This window comes from Salminus brasiliensis, chromosome 9 (genome assembly GCF_030463535.1).
Source record: "Salminus brasiliensis chromosome 9, fSalBra1.hap2, whole genome shotgun sequence".
Taxonomy (NCBI): Eukaryota; Metazoa; Chordata; class Actinopteri; order Characiformes; family Bryconidae; genus Salminus; species Salminus brasiliensis.
In genome coordinates this window covers 18,707,343-18,728,046 of record NC_132886.1, presented here as the reverse complement: position 1 = coordinate 18,728,046, position 20,704 = coordinate 18,707,343, and the positions used below count along the sequence as shown (strand labels likewise).

Here is a 20,704-nt window from a genome sequence, read left to right as displayed (position 1 = left end):
GCATCACTTCAAAAACATTACCTCTCTAAAGTGTCCACACTCACTGGGTATCCTCCTCTCCAGCCCTCTCCCCCACTCCCTGCTTCTGTGCAGTGAGGGAAGAGTTCTACCATCAGCTCCTTCCTGGCCTTGCCACAATCCTTTTCCAATAGAAAGTCCACCAGGGATGCTCTCTGCTCTCTCCTCATCCCTGCCAAAGGAGCTTCCTCATCGGTAACTGTGTCTATGTCGGTTTCCAGCACAGTCACTGGCTGAGCAAAGCACTGCATCTCCATCCTGCCCTCATCTTGGATCTGCTGCTCCGCGGCAGTGCCCTCATTCTCATGGATCTCATCGATGTCTGTCTCTATGGGCAAGGCCTGATCCTGGCTTGGAGGTGGACTTTGAGTAGAAAGTTCCAGATGTTTGAACGTTGTGCCCATTTGTTGTGGCTGACTCTGCAAGTGCTGCTGATAGTTGTTGTTGTTCATTGTGAAGTAGGACTCAGGAGGCACTGTTCCAGGATATGAGCCATTTTCCAAAGAAGGAGCAGGTCCCGATGACCTGCTAGTGCTGTTGGTTGTTGAAGAACTGTGAGGATCAGTCAAGTCCCACTCGGCTCTATGTTTGTGGAAAACAGGCTTGACCACAGGTGGCCTGTACTGATCTGAAGGCAGTCCCCAAGTTGGGTCAGGCACTCTGGAAAAAGAACAGAGTGATTAAGACAAGTGAGGTCATGTACAGAAAATCAGAGGTACTGGACTGATGAACTGCAACTGCTAAAATTGTTTGAGCCGAATCACTTCCATCACCAACTGTTGGCAAGTCAAATATATATGTAGGCTAGATAAGAGCCCCAAGCTGGCCCTATACTGTACAACAACCAGCCATAACATTAGCACATTGCCAATTATTAAGTAGTTCCCCCATGTGCTGCTATAACAGGTCTGACCATTCGAGGCATGGACTCCACAAGACCACCCAGGGTGTCCAGTGGTATCTGGCACCAGGACGTTAGCAGTAAGTTGTGAAGTTCGGCCTCCATTGATTGCAAGAATGTGCCTTAGGCACCCAAGGCTCACCCATGACCGCCGATTCTCTGGTTGCCCTTTTTTAAACCACTTTTGATGGGTACTGACCACTGAATACCAGAAAGACCCATCTGAAGATCTGTCTTTTAGCCATTAAAGATTGGCCCTTGACAGTGTTGCTCAGATCCTTATGCTGGACCATTTTTTCTGCTTTTCACACATCACCTTCAAGAACTTTCTGCCTAATATATCCCACCCATTGACAGTAATGTTTGATACTAATGTTATGGCTCATACAAATTACTTTCACCCATGCACTGAACATATGCTAATGCTGTTAATCACCTGATCCTGGAACAGTAGGACTGTTAGGCATCCTTACCTTGTGCTGGACTCAGTCAAGGCTGGAGGTGTGTCAACCACACTGTTCATATCATAGTGGTGAGACAGGGGCATGTCTTGTTCTTTTGGAGGTGGAGCCACAGGTTTGAAAGCTCTGCGATTAAAGGCAGGGCTGGGTGGAGCAACTGGACATTCTTGGTAGCACTGCTGACAGTTCTCTGTCCCATCCCTAGGAGGAAGGCTGTAGGACCTCTGACGTGTCATTTCAGGGACCAGAGGGGGACGAGCCAAATACGTTTGCGGCTGTGGAGAGGGTGCGGGTGGAGAGGAAAAGAGATTGTGGTGAGATGCTCGTCTTTTATGAAACTGCCCCCACTTTGGGGGTGGTGGACGAGGAGGAGGAGGACCCTTTTTCTTCTTTGCTTCATCAACAGACGGGATGTTCTCATCCAGTTCTCTGAGGGTGGAAGACATTCTGCTAGTGTTGGCATTAGCTGTTAGGTGGCTTTGAAGGCAGTGGGTCTCCACCCGTAGATCGTTTTCCGACATGGCGCGGTTTCTAAGTAGCGATGATTTGAAGGGTTGGTTCTCATTGTTATTAACACGTAGCCTGTTATTCCACTGAAAGCCTGGACCCACAGTGACCTGTCCTGGCCTGGAGTCTCGTCTATACTGTGGATAGTCCCTATGGAGAAATCAAAGGAGTCATGTGAGTCATGCTGTTGCAGCTTATGACACAATCAGCTGAGACGTGTTTGATGTCTGAAGTTTAGTCCTTTTGTTTGTTTGGATGACTTTCTTTTAAACCACGTTACTCTTGTGGCTCCAGTTCAAAACTACTGCAAACTACAGACACCAAAAAATCTCTCATTTGTGGTGAGGAGAGGGATGACTGTGTACATCAGATTTTTCAGTGGAACATTCCTTTAAACAGAGGACGTGACCTTACCTCTCAGTCAGACTGAACTTCCGGTTGAGCTTTGTTTGTTCCAGCTCCCGTACAGGATAGGCCTGTGGAAGACATTCAAAACAGGAATTAGAACAGGAACAGTCTTTGGATGCTATAGTTTCCGTGGTGCCTGAGGCCCAAAAATGAGCCTTATGGAAAGCTTTGTTGTAAAGGTGGAAGTAGTTAGGCCAAATTACTTTCTGCCACAGTCAAACTACCTTGCAAAAAAGGGTTTTTAAAACTGAGCAGTAGATCCAACTGCCATCCTATTAACCTCAATTAAGAATATTAGGAATACTAAATAAGAAAAACATCCAGTGGATCAGGATCAAGGCCGATCTCTCATTTTTAATGAAATGGGGTTGGGCTATTTTAAGCTTAGTCTAGTTTTGTTCTCAGACGGTAAATAAAAGAGTTCAGAGTCAGAGCAGTGTGCAACTATTTTACAGTGGAACATGAACAGACATACATAATATCTGAAACTTTATTAAAAGCAGGAGAACTGCACATCTTTCTGTGTTTTTAACCAGAACTGAAGAGTACATTCAAAACAGAGTGGAGGCTAACACTAATGCTAATACACACATGCTTTAGAAAACCCAAATCACAGCAAATTCACCATCTATAAACCAGTTATCTCACATCAGTAGTCGACACACAACAACAGACACACACACACACACACACACACACAGAGACTGACTTGATACACTGTTTTAAAGGAGGACCTGAATGTCAGGGAGGAGAGTCAGACTGGGTTATAAGATTTTAAGAAATGTCTCTACTAAACTAAATCAATTAGTCTAGAATCTCTCATTATAGAAACTGCTATTAAAAAGGATTATACTGCAGTATTAACCAGTAGCTCATCTTATCTAAACTGTCTGGTTGTATTATTTACACATACACAAAGATCGAATCGGATTTGACTTGGATCGGATTAGGGGGCAAAGTAACCTGATCGGGACATCTCTAGTTCAAACCTAAATCTGCAATAGCCATAAAATTTTCTCTCTAAAATCTTCAGATTCTGATTTTTCAGAATTGGAGCATACATATTCAGTCTTCCTGACTGAGACTGAGGTCAGTTTATGAAATATTCTATATTCAATGCAATAGCCAAGATTTTCCTCATGGGATCCTAAGGAAGCACAATTTTAGAATGTCCTGCACATCTGGTAACATTAAACAGGGCTCAGACTAAATAAAAAAATCTCCAGTTTCTATCTACTTCGGTAGGTAGACATGGACACTCTTTCTAATAAATGCATTCAGTGACTTAAAGTTGCATATAAAGAATATTTGTATGCCAAATAGACACTCAATCAATATCAAATGATCATTCTGTTCACTCCATCTAACTTTATGGTTTATTAACTGTACTTCTCTTCCTACTAGAAAACACTTCATTTTATTACACCTTAATCACAGATCATAAATTCTAACAGTGATTTAAACCATTTATGTTTGAACCTCCTTTTATTGTATGCTCCTACACAAGCTAAACTAGACCAAGACAGAGCAGAGCATGTCCAAGGTTATTGTTGGCTAGCTCAGGAGCAGGAGGCCCAGATCCAATAGTTCAAGGGGCCCAGAAACTTACTTTAGGCCCACTGGGCTTCATAAATCCCACCTGTGCACGCCTATGTCATAAATGGAGACTTACTAATAGGGCTGTTATAAGACTGTTAAGTGCAGGGGAGATCCATTTGGCTGGTCTATATGTTAAACATACATATTTCTGTTATATGGTTTTGCAACACAACTTAGCAATATACTTAATGAACTACTTTTGACAGTATTTGAGGTGGAAGGTTGCTTTTTTCAAACCAGTACCTCCACAAAACAACACCCAGGTCATTAATGGTTAGTAAGTAGGAAACATTGTGTTGTTCAATTCCGTTAATATTTACCCTTAATCTACAATCTCACCTCTGTTGGGGTGCAGCTCCTGGCCTTGTTTCCAGGGTGTTGGCAGCAGTGGTCAGACTGATACTGGTGGCTCATTACAGGTCGGAAAGCTGAGCAAGGCTTTTGAATGTCAGGAATACTCTGGATGTGTGAATTGTCTGGATGAGGACTATAGTGGGTTAGATTTTGAGAAGGGAGCAGCTGTTTTGGGTGGGTACCATGGGGCAAAGGTGGTGGCATAATGGCATTGTTGACATCATGACCCCCATACATAAGCTCTCTGTCGGTCTCCCATTTTTCCTCCACATATTGCACTTTTTCTTTTTCTCTTTCTGCAGTCACTGTATTTGCTTGTTCTCTTTCCCTCTCTTTTTGTTCACTCTGCTCCTTTTTCCAGGCCTGGAACATCTCCTGTTCTTTAAGTCTCTCTTGCTCCCTGAGTCTCTCTTTCTCTCGTTGTCTCTCTTTCTCCTTCTCCCTCTCCCTTTCCTTCTCCCTCTTTCTCTCAATCTCCACCATCCTTTCTCTTTCTTTATCCCGCTCCCTTTGCGCACTGACAAACTGTCTCCTGGTCTCAAGTGAACTTGCTGAAGTTCTATCATGGACTCCACCCTGGTAAGAGAACCTCCTCCGTCCAAGTTCAGGGATGACCTCAGGGGGTTCGGGGGAACATGGCTCATCCTTTCTTCCCTGTTTTTCTGGCCTCTGGCGGCGGTTAGTCAAGCTCGCCAGGTTGGTCACCGACTGGCTCAGGTTTCTGATAGTCTCCTCAAAGAACTTCCTGCGGTCTGCAAAAGGTGGGATATCACAATCTTCTGTTCGGCTGGAGCGACCACTAGAAGACCCCACTCTTCCTCTTGTGGTTCCAGGCTTCACAGATGGTGGCTTTATAGCCTCACTACTTTTCTTCTCAGAAGCATCCATTTCTGGTTGCAGTTTATTTTCTGGTGTCCATCGCCAACGACGGGCTTTACCTGCCGGTGCCACCTCCTCAACTACATGCACGCACACAGGTCTGGTAACTTCAGTTGATGAAAAGCCCTGGATTTCATGCTGCGAAACTGATTGACTGTCCTCAGTCCTGGTTCTTGATTGTTCCACATGATTAATTTCACAGTGTTTGTCTGATTCTTGCTGAAATGTTGAGTTTGAGGCAGTTCTTTGGGGCTGAGATGGAGCAAATGCAGTAGTGGTCTGATTACCACTTTGGGTTTGGGCTCTGGTTTGATGCATTTCTGGAGGCTCTGCTGGGGATTCTTCTTCCATATGGAGATTTGCCCCATCCTCTTCCTCAACTGTATCCTCACCACCGAGAAGCCCACTTTGGCCTGTGGTACTCTTATGCAGCTGAGCTTTTTTCCTCTGTATCTCATTGCGAAGGTTCGTAGCAAAGCGTTCACTACGACGGCGAGACTTGGCTGAGCGAAACTGACGCTTCTGAGGGGGCTTCGAAACTTCAACTTCATCTCCTCCTCTGTCATGGTCCTCTTCGAGTAGAGTGTCCATACTGGCTGCAGCACTTATTGGTCCAAAATCTCTCTCCAGGAGATCAGAGTCTATTGAGGATCCAGACCCAGAAAACCCATTCCTTGCAGGTTCACCTGGAACACTGACAGATCGTCCCCAGGAAGGCTGAATTGGAGAGAGGCTCTGGCCTGAATCAAACTGATCCTCCTCCACTCTTTGTTCATCTAGTTCTGAAGCGGTCAGAGAGCCAGGGGTGGAGCATCTGCTGCCTTCCCACTTAACCTGGGATGCAACATCTGGACCGTTTTCTCCCAGGTCTACCCGGGAGTGCAAAGGATGAGACCACTGGCTATTAGGGGATGTGGAATGTTGGCTATTATCACTGGAGAGTTCCATCATGCGTAACTGGGAAGCAAGCAACTTTTCGGGTGCACTATGCCTGTGCATTCTGGGCTGGAGACTGTCTTCCAAATGATTGAGTTGAGTTTCATTCATCTCTGCTGGTGGAGGACTGGGCCTAGACAAACACCTCTCTGGAGGTTTGAGGTGGCTGTTTTTGTCGCACTCCTCTGTTGATCCATCATGACTCTCTATACATAGTTCTCTTTGAGAACTTAATGTGTAGTACGGTTCTGCAACGCTTCCTTTCCTGCCCAAATCTTGGCCATTTTCCAGTGCATCTTTCAGACGCCCACTTGCATTTAGTCCCTCAGAAGTGTGAGGTGGGTTCTCAATCATGCAGTTGTTCATATTCGGAATCCCAACGGGAGCGGACACACAACGCTTGTCTGTCACTCCTGGTCGGCCTCTGGTGGCCCTGAAACTATCTTTCCTCATGGGAGGCTGTGGAGGTCCACCCTTCTCTTCTTCATAGCTGTAAGACGACGGCCGTACCTTAGCTTCTGGTCTATGAGGCAGAGACCTAGACTTGAGGCTTCCTTCCTCACAGTGGAGTTCACCTGGGCCACAGGCCGCAGAGTGCGGACGGCCCTCTATAAACCGGCATGAGGGGCCCAGGCCCTGAAGGAGGCTGTCCATTGAGCAGTTCTCCTCAGGCCGTAGAGATACTGTGTAGTCAGATGTGTTTGAACTGGCGGAGAAGGAGCTGTAGGCCGAGTCACGTTTATTGTTGAAGATGGCTGGGTCGATAGGGGAGAGCTGGTTGTCGTAGTAACCTTGACTTGAAGGGTTCTCCAAACTCTCCATACTCCCCAGTGAGCTGCTGTGGTCTGTGCTGTAGTGCCTGGAGAGGTGGCCCAACTGCATGGACAGCTCTCTATAGAGAAACAGAAGGACAGGGAAAGAGATGAATGGAGCAATGTGGAATCAGGGAGAGGAAAGGGAAATGAGGCAGGGAGGCAAGGGCATAATGACCAAAAAAACAATAAAAAATACAATGATGTGAGACAAGAGAACGGCTGTTGGTGGACAGCCCAGAGCTTCTCTCTGGTTGCGCCGGAGGCAAAACCAGGAAAAAAGGAAATGAGGTTTCCACTAGGGATATCACACATCTTTCCCAACATTAGCCCTATCCCATAGCCTGTAGATATAGGAGGCTGTTTGATCTGTGGTGTTCTTAACATTAATGAAAGATAACGGAAAGGTTCATTATAATAGGATATAAAGGTCTGAGCCAACAGAAACACTGATTAAATGGTATAACAAATGTTACAAAAATCATTGAATATCAGCCAAGGGCAATTTCCACCATATCTATCCTAATGTTTTTCATATCAGACGAATTTTAATAGTTCTACCAACTTAAGTAACTTAAGTGTAAAGTATAGGAATTTGGAATGGCTCTGACTTAGTCTTGCGAAAACTCTTTTAGTCTCATTAGAGATAATCACTCAAAATAAGAGTAGTGATAAATATAAAAATCTAATGACCCTGATATGCTTGGCACTGGAACGCAAACAATCAACAAAGCTGCAAGTGTGCCTAACTGCAATCACATTTCACGTAAGGGTACAGAGAACAGTGCCAAACTTCATCAAGATTTCTGTGTACAGTAACAGACCTTGCAAATGTGGAATGTACCAAATATATACTCAAGAATATTCCATTTTAACCTTTGATAGATTTAAGTAACATCATACAGGAAGATGACAAAATCATAGGGCCCAGCCCACTCCCTTCCTCTATACTCTACTCTCTCAATACATTGCAAGCTCGATCAGGTACCTTCCTTCCCATGTTGCTTTGGCCGTTTATGATCTGATCAGCAACATTTAACACCAAGTAAACTAACACACGTAGATCCCAAGATTTCTGAAAAGGTTTACAGAATGTCTGAGTGCCTGTATTATTCAGCTTTTTGGTCAATGTGTAAAAAATGTCTGAGTCTACAGTTTAAAAATAGCAATGGCATCCGGCGAGGCGTGTTGACATATGAGATCACTGACTTCCGGCTGATTGTGTTCCTTTAGAAACACAGAGGCAAAAAATTCCCCATGTCAAAAATGCAGTATCATTCACACACACACACACACACACACACACACACACACACACACACACACACACACACACACACACACACACACAGGGATCTGGTAAAACCCCAAAGGAATTTGGGGTATTTAAGGCTGAGAGTAAAGGGCAGGGGAGGGCATGTGTATAGATCCTCACCTGCTATCACCCCCTGAGTGCCACGGTACACTGAAGGTTGGAGGGGGGTGGAGCTGCATGGCCGGGGGGCCGTCTGGACTGCCCGCTGGACCAGGCAGAGACAGTGGCTCAGACACCTTCGCCAGGTGCCAGGAATGAGGACGGATCAGGGGCACAGTGCGTCTGCCGGGAAAAAAATAAAAATAAAAACACACATACACACACACAACCATGAGAAACCACAAGGAACTGGACACTGATGCTCCGCTGATGTTTGTGTAGGTCTTTATTGGGTAGTTTTAATGGGTGAATGTACTAATTACAAGTATGATGAAGAAAGTAGACTTAGGGCCCAGCCAATGAGAGTTTTGGAAAAATGTCTGGATTTGTTACAATGACGTACATGACGTGAGCACAACACATGTGAGGTTGACAGTACTGCTAGTTTGTCACATCACAGCTGAGCTTTTCATATCATCCACAGAAATCAAATATGTTGAAAAGCCTTTCATTCTAGTCGGCAGAGGTCTTCAAAACCAGAACTTGAATCCAATTTCCAGTCCTGGATTTTGCAATCCTTGGTAGGTGTACCACTATGTGGCCAATCTTTTTCATTAACTGTCCCTTAACTTCCAGTGAGAACAGAATCCAGGACTGAAAACTGGATCAAAGTCCTTAAATTTGAAAACCTGAGATCTATGGTATTCATGGAACAAGTCCGAGATTCTAGGTACATCCCACTTCCCATTGACAAAAAACACGACATTCCCAAACGTTCCGGATGATGCTATGTATCCCAGGGGAACAATGGTTCTGAATGGCTTATTATTCCACTAATAATAATGGTGTTCCCTAAGGAAGACTTGGCCAGGAAACCAAACTCACTAAAATGGGAGACTTTGAAAAAGAACACACTCAGAATAGCCCTTTTCAAGCAAAATGTGGGGCGCCTAAGATATTCTTGTTTACAGTACAGATCATTTTAGCCCAGTCTTAAAGCAAATCACCCCAAATCGGTCCATCTGTTGACAGCACAGCTTTGGGGCACTGAATCTGTCAGATGGTGATTTTTATTTAATTTTGTTTCTTCTTCTGCTGTAATCATAAGCAAACTAAACAAATGAAAACATGCTGTGAAAAGTCCTCTTACAGAGGCAGAGGAGGGTCTGTTGTCCCAAGAAAGCCACAAGCATCAAATGGAATTAGCAATTTAACTAACCACATATTATTACAAAATCAAGTAGCTTTCAGGAAACATACTTCACAAGACACACGTAGCTTCAATTATTCTGAAATTCCATAAGGTATAGTTCACATAAAAAATAAAAATACCAGACTGCAAATAAACACACACATAATCAAAGCAAACATCAGAAACGTCAGACTGTACGGAAATGTCAACACAGCACCATACATCCAGGTAGGAGCTCCTGAAGACAAGCACAGAAAAGCAGTGAGGCAAAGCATGGTGACTTACTCGGACTCCGGCGAGTCATGGTGCCAGCAGAAGGTAACGGAATGTGCTCACGAGAAGCAACAGCAGGAAAATCTTCAAGTACTCCTTTCTGACCAAGCTGATCCACCGAGATAAACAGACCAAGAACTGGTTCAAGACCAGGTTCAAATGAAGTGGTGGAGTAATCCTCAGTCCTGGTAGAACATAGAGCCTTACTACAGTAATGAAGTTGAGGTCTGTTTACGGTGTCAGTGGTCAGCCCTTATCAGGACCCTAACAGCTCCTGCGGTCACATGAGTGAAGGCTTGTGGTCATTTAGCAGTAATGAGGCAGCCTGAGGCTCTGAACAGATTTCTAGTTCAGGAAAAATGAACACACAAATAACCCCCCCCCCCCCCCCCCCCCTTCTTCCCATACACACACACACACACACACTTCCCTCTTCCCCTCCCCTCTGTCTACATTTCTAGTTAGAGCCAAAGACAAGGCAGTCCTTGCTCACCCTGACACACACACACACACCTCCCACTCACTCTCTCTAATGACATTAGCGAGAGGAAGTGGTTCTCAGACGGAGAGGAAACTATGTTCGGAGCAGATAAAGTAGCAAGCCGCTGCTAAAATAATACCCAGGGTACTCTCCTTTTATTGTTTCAATGAGGGAAAAAATGTGAGGGCCGCTTCCTGTCTCTCTGGAGAGCTGTCAGCTTTGGCTTGGGGAAAGAAAGAAAGAAAGAGAGAGAGAGAGAGAGAGAGAGAGAGAGAGAGAGAGAGAGAGAGAGAGAGAGAGAGAGAGAAGAAGACACAGCAGAGCAGGAGAGAGAGAGAGGGAGAAGAACACAGCAGAGCAGGAGAGAGAGAGAGGGAGAGAGAGAGAGAGAGAGAGAAGAACACAGCAGAGCAGGAGAGAGAGAGAGAGAGAGAGAGAGAGAGAGAGAGAGAAGAACACAGCAGAGCAGGAGAGAGAGAGAGAGAGAGAGAGAGAGAGAGAGAGAGAGAGGAGAGAGAGAGAGAGAGAGAGAGAGAGAGAGAGAGAGAGAGAGAGAGAGAGAAGAACACAGCAGAGCAGGAGAGAGAGAGAGAGAGCGCATGTGAGAAAACATAAGAGAGAATGAGCAACAGAGAGAAACACGCGAGAGAGACATAGAGACAATGAGATCGGGAACATGAGAGAGAATGCAGGAGAGAGACCAACAGACACGGAGAGAATCCAAGAGAGAATGAGACAGACACAGAGAGAGTACACAAGAGAATAAGAAAAACAACGAGAGCATGAGCAAGAGAACGCGAAAGAGAATAAGAGAGAATGTAAGAGACAAGAGAAAAGGCAAGAGAACAAGAGAGAATGAGAGTAACAGCATGCGATTGAGAACAGAGAGAATCAACGAGATTTAAGGGAGAACACAAGAATGCACGACAGAAGGAGAGAACAAGTGAGAACGAGAGAGAGTAACAGCATGTAAGAGAGAACAGAGAGAATCAGCGAGATTAGAGAGAGACAGGGAGCATGTGAGAGAGAACACGAGTGAGAATTGGAGAGAAAACATGAGAGAGAGAGAGAGAGAGAGAGAGAGAGAGAGAGAGAGAGAGAACTAGAAAGAGCAAGAGAGAATGTGAGAGTTTGAGGAAAAAACAACACGGGGGGGGGGTGAGGGACAGTGCGAGAAACAGAGAAAGAGCGAGAGACAGTGGGGCACTGCACTGTTTTTGTGGCATGCTGCCAGGTAAACGTTTTCTTGGCCTTTCTCTCAGTGCTGATAGCACAACAATGCGAGAGTGGTGAGCTCTGCTGTTCAATCAGCAGGATGGAGAGCAACAAATGAGCTCAACCTCTTTCAGCTGGCCTTCATAAACAGCGGAGCTGAGGGAATCCAGAACGGGATCGGTCCACCACCGGGAGAGCGGGCAGATGAAAGAGTCGGAAATAAAGTGCATGGGAGAAAGGCTAACGCGTGACCAGCTCTCTCACCGTATATTATTTACTATAAATGCTGGGTTTACACAGGTGTCTCAGACGGTGGCCTGAGCTTTTTTTTTTGTGAGGGCTGCTACCATAATAACACACTGAAAAGCATGTGTGAGCTAGGGTTCAGAGCTACAGCTATGGAGCAGCAATGGTAAGGGAGATAACTGACAACTTCAATTCGTGGTCATTATGATGGACACACACACAGACTCACACCTTTGCATACACAGGATGGCTAAAAATACTTATTATACTTAAGCTTACTGTCTGGTTAGTGGCGGCTGCTAGACTAAATCATGAATAATCGTCTTTTTGAATGAATCATTATTCTCAGATCACATGCCCTCCTAAAAACATCCATGCCTAAACAGTTCTCCTTAATGACGTCCTACAAGAACTTCAGGAAGCTGCGGTTCCTTAAAAACAAAGCTAAAAAAAATTTTAAAGCTCGCAAATGGCCATGGTTCCCAAAGTGGGATCTACGACATATACTGTATATCCAAATGTATGTCCCCTTCTAATGAATGCATTCAACTACTTTAAATTGCACCCATTGCGGACACAGATGTGCATGTGCGTGCACACAGCTTGCCTAGCTGCCAACAGAATAGGACTCTCTGGAGCAGATAAACATGACCCTAATGGCATTTTTGTCCTTGTAGTGTATAGTAAAATGATTTCATTCTCCATCAGCAAACTTAGAGTATAATATCTCCTTGTAAAAGAAGTAGACACTGAGTCAGCCCAGGCCCTTTGACTTTGGACTGTGTGTACTGTGGCCTGTTACCTCAAATGAGTTTCCCACCCCAGGTCTTAAGGCACCGCGCCAAAGACACACTTCAGCTTCTTTATTTGTAAGAATGTAGACATTAAAAGAGAATCATAGATCTCACTGTCTGTTCCTACTCAGGACCCACCGTCCTCTCCAGATTTCCTGCTTTAATTCAAGTCATGATGGATCTGGTAATCAAGCTGACGGGCAGCACATGGTGTTTAAGCAAGGAGAACAACAAGCTGCAGATGGGGTGTCCTGCTTGGGCTGCTCAAAATATGATTTGTCATCATTAATGCAGTTTCGTCTCATGCAATTCTGATCTTACAAAAAGTATGTACGATACGCAAACAAGGTCTTCAGTAAACCCAAACCATAACATTGACAGATGTCAGCATCCTGACCGGACCCTGATCTTTAGATGAATCAAGGGAATTATGTGATCCACCAATGATAATTCATTCGGTTTAAAATACCGCAGAACAATCTTTGACCCTTATGCAGTTCGTTATTATCAAGGTGTATTTAATATACTGCACATCACAATCGCAGTATGTAGCAATTTAACTGAAATACAGTACTTTGTGCGGCCCTGCTGTCTGGTAAATGAATTAATGTAATAGGGATCAAATTTGGACCATTTGAGTTTTTATACCAACTCAGCCATTTAGTCTAGACTCCAGACTCTACTACTCTTTCTATATCCTTTGTCCAATGGAATTTAATTTAGATTTCTCCATTCCTGGCAACCCTCCAAAGCCACTGCTTTAGCTGGCAATGTCATTAGTCAACTATTAAAACCATGAAAAGCTTCACAAAAGTCAAAGAAGACACCAAAATTACAGAAACATGATCATATTAGCCTGAGGCCAGACTGGTCAGCTCTGTTAGAAGTGTGTGTTTGTTTACGTGAATGTGTGCAAGACAGCCATTGTGCGCGAATGTGTGTGTGTGTGTGTGTGTGCGTGGTGTCTAATGTGGCTAAGCCATACTAAGCATTCCATTCCGTTAAGGTGATGGGGTGAACTACACCATTGTCCTGAACTACACTGACTTTTGCCTTCTTACATGACCACTGTTAAACAAACACATACACACTGTGCGCACACATGCACACACAAATACACAAACACACACACACACACACACACACTCGTGTGCAGACTCCAATCACCATTGTTTGTTCTCCAGTCACCCACTTCCCGAAAATACACTGCCCGCATTCCATTTAATCACCAGTGCTCGGAGCATTACTGCCACAGGCCCAACGCCAGTCTCTCAGGAAGAGAGCCGTCCATAACTGGCCTCCTCAGCACAATGGCCTGTTTGTTGTTTTGAGTTTTTTGCTCTCTCTTTCTCTTTATTATACTATTTTCCTAAAGGAGAAGAATGTAGTTTAAATGCTTGCTGGACAAACAGCTTATCAGCGATACACGACCCTCCCTTCTTGGGTTTTGTCTGGACTTCCCCAGGCACACTAAATGATGTGTTGAGTCACTGCCCCAGGTGCCTGTGGGCCACACTAAAGAGTTCAACCCCAAACCGACGCTATTAAATGTCCCTTTTAGATAAACGTGAGTATTATTCACTATACCTATTCAGATGGTACTACTCTAAGTACTGTCTACAGGTGGCATTATTCACCTAGTAATAGCACTGTTTATTATACCGATTCAGGTGGTACTATTTAAACAGCAATAGTACCATTTATTAGTACCATAGGTACTAATCAGACCGTAATAGTACTGGTCATTACACAGATCCAGGTGCTTCTATTTAAATAGCAATAGTACAGTTCATTACACAAATGTATGTGATCCTATTCAGGCAGTATTAGTATTGTTCATTATACAGAAGTGGGACTATTCAGTAATGCTACTGTTTATTACATGGATAATTAAAACGATTTATTATACAGATTGAGATGGTTCTATTTAAATAGTAATAACATGGTTTATTACACCAATTCATGTGATATTATTCAGAGAATAATAGTACTAATCAGATAGGAATTGCGTAGCTTGGTGGTACAATTCAGAAGAAGCACTATTTAGATTCAGATATTAGTACACAGTGACACATAGTGCCATTATGTGGATTCATGTGGTTCTATTCAACATTACCATTTATTACAGTACCATTTATTACACAGATTCTTGTGGTCCTTTTCAGATACAAATAGTACGATTTATTACAGCTTTGACATGATATTATTCAAGCAGTACTAGGACAGATTCATGTGGTTAGTAAGCGTACCATTAACTATTTTTTAATATTTTTTGTGGGGCACTATTCAGACAGTTTACGGAAGAGATACAGGTAGAAGACAGCGGACATAGTGAAAGTGCTTCATCACTTTAGCAAGTAAGGTTCCACCAGTGTGATCTGCCATGGCACCAGTGTTAAACAAGCCAAATCTGCCAGTCACACCTGCCACACACTTGTTTACTGTGTGCTTATCTCACAGCATTTTATCTCATTTCCACCCTTTAATAACAGCGTAATTACATGCAGAAGCCATTAGAGGGAATATTAGAGAATATTAACTGAATATTCTTGTATCCAACCTCGTTACAGAGCCTTAGTATAACATTTTTAACACCAACTTCAGCCATTTATGCCGTATACAGTTGTGTTGATGAGTAACGGTCAAATTCTAGAACTCCTTACTCCTCACTCTTGGCTCATGCCAAAAAAACTCACTCTGTGCAGACCGTCACAGACAGCCAGAACATGTCTTGTGAAATGGGTACATTTAATTTTTAATTCAATGAATTTTTTTGTATTCCTGTTTTATTAAAGAAATTCCTATTAGCATAGTAGCAGAAAGTAGACAGCAAAATACATTTCTTCATCTGATTCAGAGAGCTAATCAAATATATGTAAATATATAAAAAGAAGAGCAATAAAACACTTCAAAAAAGCATTTGCTTGCAGATCTAAAGCCATCTTGGCTTCATTACATACACAAATCCTGCAGGCCACTGACCATCTGCAGTGAAGTCTATATAACTGACCCGTCCGTCTCTGATCCCGAGCATCATGACAAAGCAGCCCACATCTTGCGTGCATGTGTGGAGTTTCGATCAGTGTGCTGCATCAGTGAAGAGAGAAGTAGCCTCCCAGGATTAATGGCAGGCTAATAAAGAGCAGAGATGTAGATTTGTGTGGTCAGACAGTAATGGAATCCCAATGGCAGCCAGCAGTAGGCCCCACACTGAGAGAGGTCGTCTGCACCGATGACTCTGCATGTTTGTCTGGCCTGATTGTCTGGACTCAGGATTCTTACAACACACAGACGCACGCCTATTTTCATATGGGAAGATCATAAACTACACAGATCCACAACCTTAATACACACACATGGTCTTGACTAAACACAGACAATATGAAGACAAGAAACAGGTACAACATAGGTACACAATGTGCACACCAACATAACCACTGCATATTTAGAGCACCACATGAAAAAAACCCCAAAAAGGGCCAAAGGAGCGAGAGTAAGAGACCAAGAGTGAGAGAGAGACAGGCTTGAGAATGTTTGGAATGTCCATTGTTTTGGCAGGAGCTGGAGCTCCTTTGTTTTTACCATTCCTAGGCACAGCAGGAGGGGGTCCTGCCAGCCCCTCAAAGTGCTTTTCTGGAAACTTCCTGACGCTGCTTGCCCTGAACTTGTCTGTCTCTGTCTCTTCTCTCGCCATCTCTGCAAGATCTAAGAGAGCCGACACATCCCCTGTGGTCCATAAACTTGTGTGTGTGTGTGTGTGTGTGTGTGTGTGTGTGTGTGTGGGGGGGGGGGGGGGGGGGGGGGGTTGCTATTGAGCTTCACCAAGCAGCCTGTGCAAGAACTCCAAATGGCTCCACACACTCTGTCCTCCTGCTGTGAGCAACAGCAGATTCTGCTTTGAGGTTAACACTTTGACCATTTGGTGCTTGTATGTCAACTAGAGAACATGAACCATGCAATGTATTTCTGATAGGTGGGGCTAGACATTCGGCACACTCCCTCCTCACAAGCCTTACCAACAACAAACAACACAATTCTTACTAGAACTTGGATACAAGATATATAATACACCAATCAGCCATAACATTAGCACCACCTTTCTAATTTTAAGTTCTTCTTGTGCCGCCATAACGAATCTGACAATTCGAGGTATGACCTCCACAAGACCTCTGAAGGTGTCCTGTGGTATCTGGCACCAAGATATTAGCAGCAGAACCTGTAAGTTGTGAGGTGGAAGAATGAGTCATTGGTGCCCATGACCACATCGCTAGTTGTCCTTTCTTTGAACACTTGTTATAGGTACTATGACCACTGCAAACCACAAACATCCCACTGCCTGATATTTTGGAGATGTTCTGATCCAGTTATCTAGCCATCACAATGTGGCCTGGTCAAAGTGGCTTAGATCATTGGGCTTGTCCAGGTTTCCTTGCTTTTAACACATCACCTTCAAGATGTTCATGTGCTGCCTAATATATTCCACCCTTGCCAGATGCCACCATGTCACCGGTCAGTGGTGCTAATGTTAAGGCTAAGTGTTAGTTCAATTAGTGCTCAACTGCATTCAAGGTAGCATGGATTCCTCTGACTAGGGCCTCTGAGTAGGGCCTCCGTTTGCTCTCAAAGCTGCCTCGTTCTTGAATATCACAAGATGTTCCAACATCCCTGATCCTGGTCCATGCTGCCATGATTGTGTCACAGAATCCCTGCTGCGAATCTTCCCATTTTACCACATCCCATAGGATTGATCTATTGGATTCAGATCCAGCGACTGGGAAGGCCACTGGTGAACACTGAGCCCATTGTCATGTTAATGAAACCAGTTTGAAACATGACATGTGTGCTCCATCATGTTGGAAATAGCCGTTAGAAGATGGGTAAATCACCTCTTCCAGTCCAGACTGTTAGCACAAGGCAGGGGGATTCCATGGATTCATGCTTTTGGTGCCAAATTCTGACTGATTGCAATTCTGATTCTAACCAGCTTGTGTGTCTCAGCAGCAAACAAGATTCAGTGGGCCAGGCTACCTTTTTCCAGTCATTAACTTTGGTAAGCCTGTGCCCACTGCAGACTCACCTTTCTGTTTTTGGCTGGCAGAAGTGGAAATCAACATGGTCTTCTGCTGTTGAAGCTCATCTGCCTCAATGCTTGATGTGTTGTGCATTCTGCAATGCATAAGACATCAGTTGCAGCTGGAAATTTCTAGAGTTACTGTAGCCTTGGTCACTGGATGTCATTCTGAGCAAACTCTAGAAACTGGTATGCTGAAAATCATATATGCCTAGGAGATCATCGAACTGCTGCCTATGTATGTGTGCTATTGCTGCAAAAATAAATGTAGAGTACAAAAGTACAATTTGCTTAAATACTTAATGCTTAAATGATTTAGTAAAAAACGGGTTGGGTTGGGTTGTGCCCCATGCTGCCCTACTTCAGAGTTAATTTACATGGACTTTTTTTTCCATGTGATATTAAAGGCTCAGTATATGTCCTGTTACATGAAGATTCTGAAGGTTTCACAAAGCTGAACGCTCCTTTATGAGTTTACAAGCTTGTTGCATAGTTTGCCCTGCTGCCATATACGCGACAAGACAAGCGAAGCCTCTGTGCGACACCTGGGGTTTGTTTCTTTTTTCCCCACAATTACATCACACTGTTTGCTAAAGCCAGGCGAATTTGCAGCCATCTCCGCAAAAAATATGCTAGAGGCCTTGAGGGTATCGTTTCATTAAGTCATGTTCTACTAAAGCGATGATATGAAAGTTTTACATTACTGGGATTTTGAGTAGCACTCTTGAGTAGCAACATATGATTCTGAAAGCTATGGACTTCTCCATGTAAGGCAGCGGGAAGCAAAGAGGCATTCAGAGGATGCTTCTCATGATCTTCATTGTGATCAGGGTGCATGAGAGTGAGTGTAAGGGAAGTCTAGTTTTCCTTGCCAGCAGTGAGTAAGAATGTGTCCAGCCTTCTCACATAAAGCAAGATGAATACGGCAGGGCAGAGAGCAGGTCCTGGCTTCTTCACGTGGCTTTCCTGTAGCGTCCTGCCCTTCCTCTTAGTATGCGTGTGGGTACGTTGGTCATAACCGACATGTGCGTCCACTCCCCATAGTTAGTCCTATACACTCACAGTCTAAACAATGACCTTTGCTACTGGACGTGTACTGAGCTGGGATTAGCAGTCAGTCTCTTGCTAATGGCCGTGGGCTCTATATAAACATTTTGTCCGCCTTCTCCCATGGCTTTGAGCACACGGCCTAAAAATGCTGCTACAGTCAGCACTGTGAAAGGAAGCAGGAGAGGGAAATGTTGCTGGGCGGACCAGGAAGTGTGACGCGAGGGGCTAGGAATTTCCCAACGGCTGAGAGCAGTAGCCAGGATGGCAAGTTGTCGTCAGCGCCGCACCCTTGGCAGGCACAAAATGTACCGAATATGCTACATCTTCTTACGTTTTGAAAAAGAGACAATTTTGGTTCTGAAATCTGATTGGCTGATCCACACTTGATGTTGTAGTAAAACAATAACATGCGCACACATGTCTGTGCCAAGCAACATTATTGTGTTATGTTTGTGGAATACTGATGTTGTTGTACAACTATGGCTTACTGTTTTTTTGTATTTTACATTTTCCCCTTAAGACTTCCTAGAAGATCAGTGAGTGTTATTTTCCACTCTCTTTAACCTTTCTGGTACTGTGCCTTTAAGACTGATATTCGTTAATGACCTCTGTTCTGATTGGCCACCCTCTATTGAGCACAGTTCAAAGAGCAGTCCGGGCTGAAATGTCTTTATTACGTCAGTATGAATGGTCAGAGCTAAACTGCCATGGTTGGATAAAATTATTATATTATATTATAATAATTATAAAATTATTACAGTAGCCACGTAGCACAGCATAGCACAGCACAGCACAGCACAGCCTCAAGTTATTTAAACTGTAAGAACACTATTTTTAAAGTCTTATTTAGTCCTCTTGGTCTCCAGTCAGCACGATGTGCCGTTAGCTGGGTGAAGAGATTGTAGTAGTAGGGTCTGTCAGGGTTAGCATTTAGCCTAGCTTCAGCCTAGCACTCGCTCGCTTTACCAGCTTCCACACCTGCAGAGGCACCTTCTCAGGTCAGCTCTTCTCAGAGTGGCGTTTACCCAATCGCCTAGCGTTACCTTTTAGCCTTTCAGCCTCACTTGCATATTCTTACGAATTAGCTGTTGCATTTTACCTGGTGTATGTTAATTTTGGGGGTATTAGTCAAAGAATGTTACATAACAGTCTTGTAATTTTGGAAGCAGCCCGTTTTACAGCTCTGGTTTTGGTTATGCTGGATTTTCTTTCAGAGAGACCACAGTGTTTGATGTCCATGACCGGTCACTTCTATATACTAACCTATATACATTATTTACCTATGCAAAGATGAATACAGTTTTCTAATTAAGGGAACCTTTAAAACGGGGATATATTAGGTTTTACATAATATGAACACTTTAACCAATTGGCAGAAGAATTGTTTACTGTGATTAAAACTGATTAAAAAACAAACAAGATACCGATCACTGTACTGCATGGCCTTTCATGGCTTTATAGTAAGTCTAAGTTTGTCTAAGACTGTACATGAACAAGTACATGCACCGCTGCTAAAGACTGAAATGACATCATCAGTCTGGGACTGTACACACAGCAATCCAAACAGTTGCTGTAAAACAATAGAATATATGTAAGCAGGAAGGAGATACACAGTCTCCGGCAACTGAATGCTACAAAACATCCTATTTACTGCATGCTGTACTCTCTCATTCTCACACACACACACACACAGTCCTGTCGTCACCAGTACAGTCTGTGGGGGGCAGATGACATCTGCATGTTCAAACAACTATTCAACTCTTCAGATCTAAATTATATGGGTTAAAAGTCATACATCAACAATCTCCATAAAAGTCTCCATTAATAGTCATAGTTCAATATTCTGGTTAACTTATTAGAACTGCATAGAGCTGCATACTGTGTGCACAATACCTTGTTGTGGTAGTCATATGACTTACAGTAAACACTACTAGAAGAAGAGCAGAAAACTGGTCAGATATAAAGGTAAAGGTGCATGTATTTGTCACTGTACAGTGTACAGCGAAATGTGTCCTCCGCATTTAACCCATCTGGTAGTGAACACACACACACACACACACACACACACACACACGTGTTAGGGGCAGTGAGTA

At 43.8% G+C, this 20,704-nt stretch overlaps 1 protein-coding gene across 1 annotated transcript; it reads right to left on the bottom strand.

The window, feature by feature from the left end:
* Nucleotides 1–17: 17 nt before the first annotated feature.
* On the bottom strand, nt 18–10,067 carry shroom4 (shroom family member 4). The gene is made up of 6 exons (XM_072688581.1): nt 9,767–10,067; nt 8,311–8,472; nt 4,234–6,955; nt 2,302–2,363; nt 1,393–2,037; nt 18–678 (listed from the first exon to the last, which is right to left on the bottom strand). The coding sequence occupies exons 2-6, from the start codon at nt 8,367–8,369 to the stop codon at nt 18–20; spliced, it is 4,149 nt and encodes a 1,382-aa protein (XP_072544682.1). The 5' UTR covers nt 8,370–8,472; nt 9,767–10,067.
* Nucleotides 10,068–20,704: the final 10,637 nt, after the last annotated feature.

Coding starts and splice junctions, on each gene's coding strand:
- shroom4 (XM_072688581.1), bottom strand. CDS start 8,369: ATGCAGCTCCACCCCCCTCCAACCTTCAGTGTACCGTGGCACTCAGGG. Junction 2,038..2,301: donor AAGTTCAGTCTGACTGAGAG/GTAAGGTCACGT, acceptor ATTTCTCCATAG/GGACTATCCACAGTATAGAC. Junction 679..1,392: donor TTGACTGAGTCCAGCACAAG/GTAAGGATGCCT, acceptor TTCTTTTTCCAG/AGTGCCTGACCCAACTTGGG.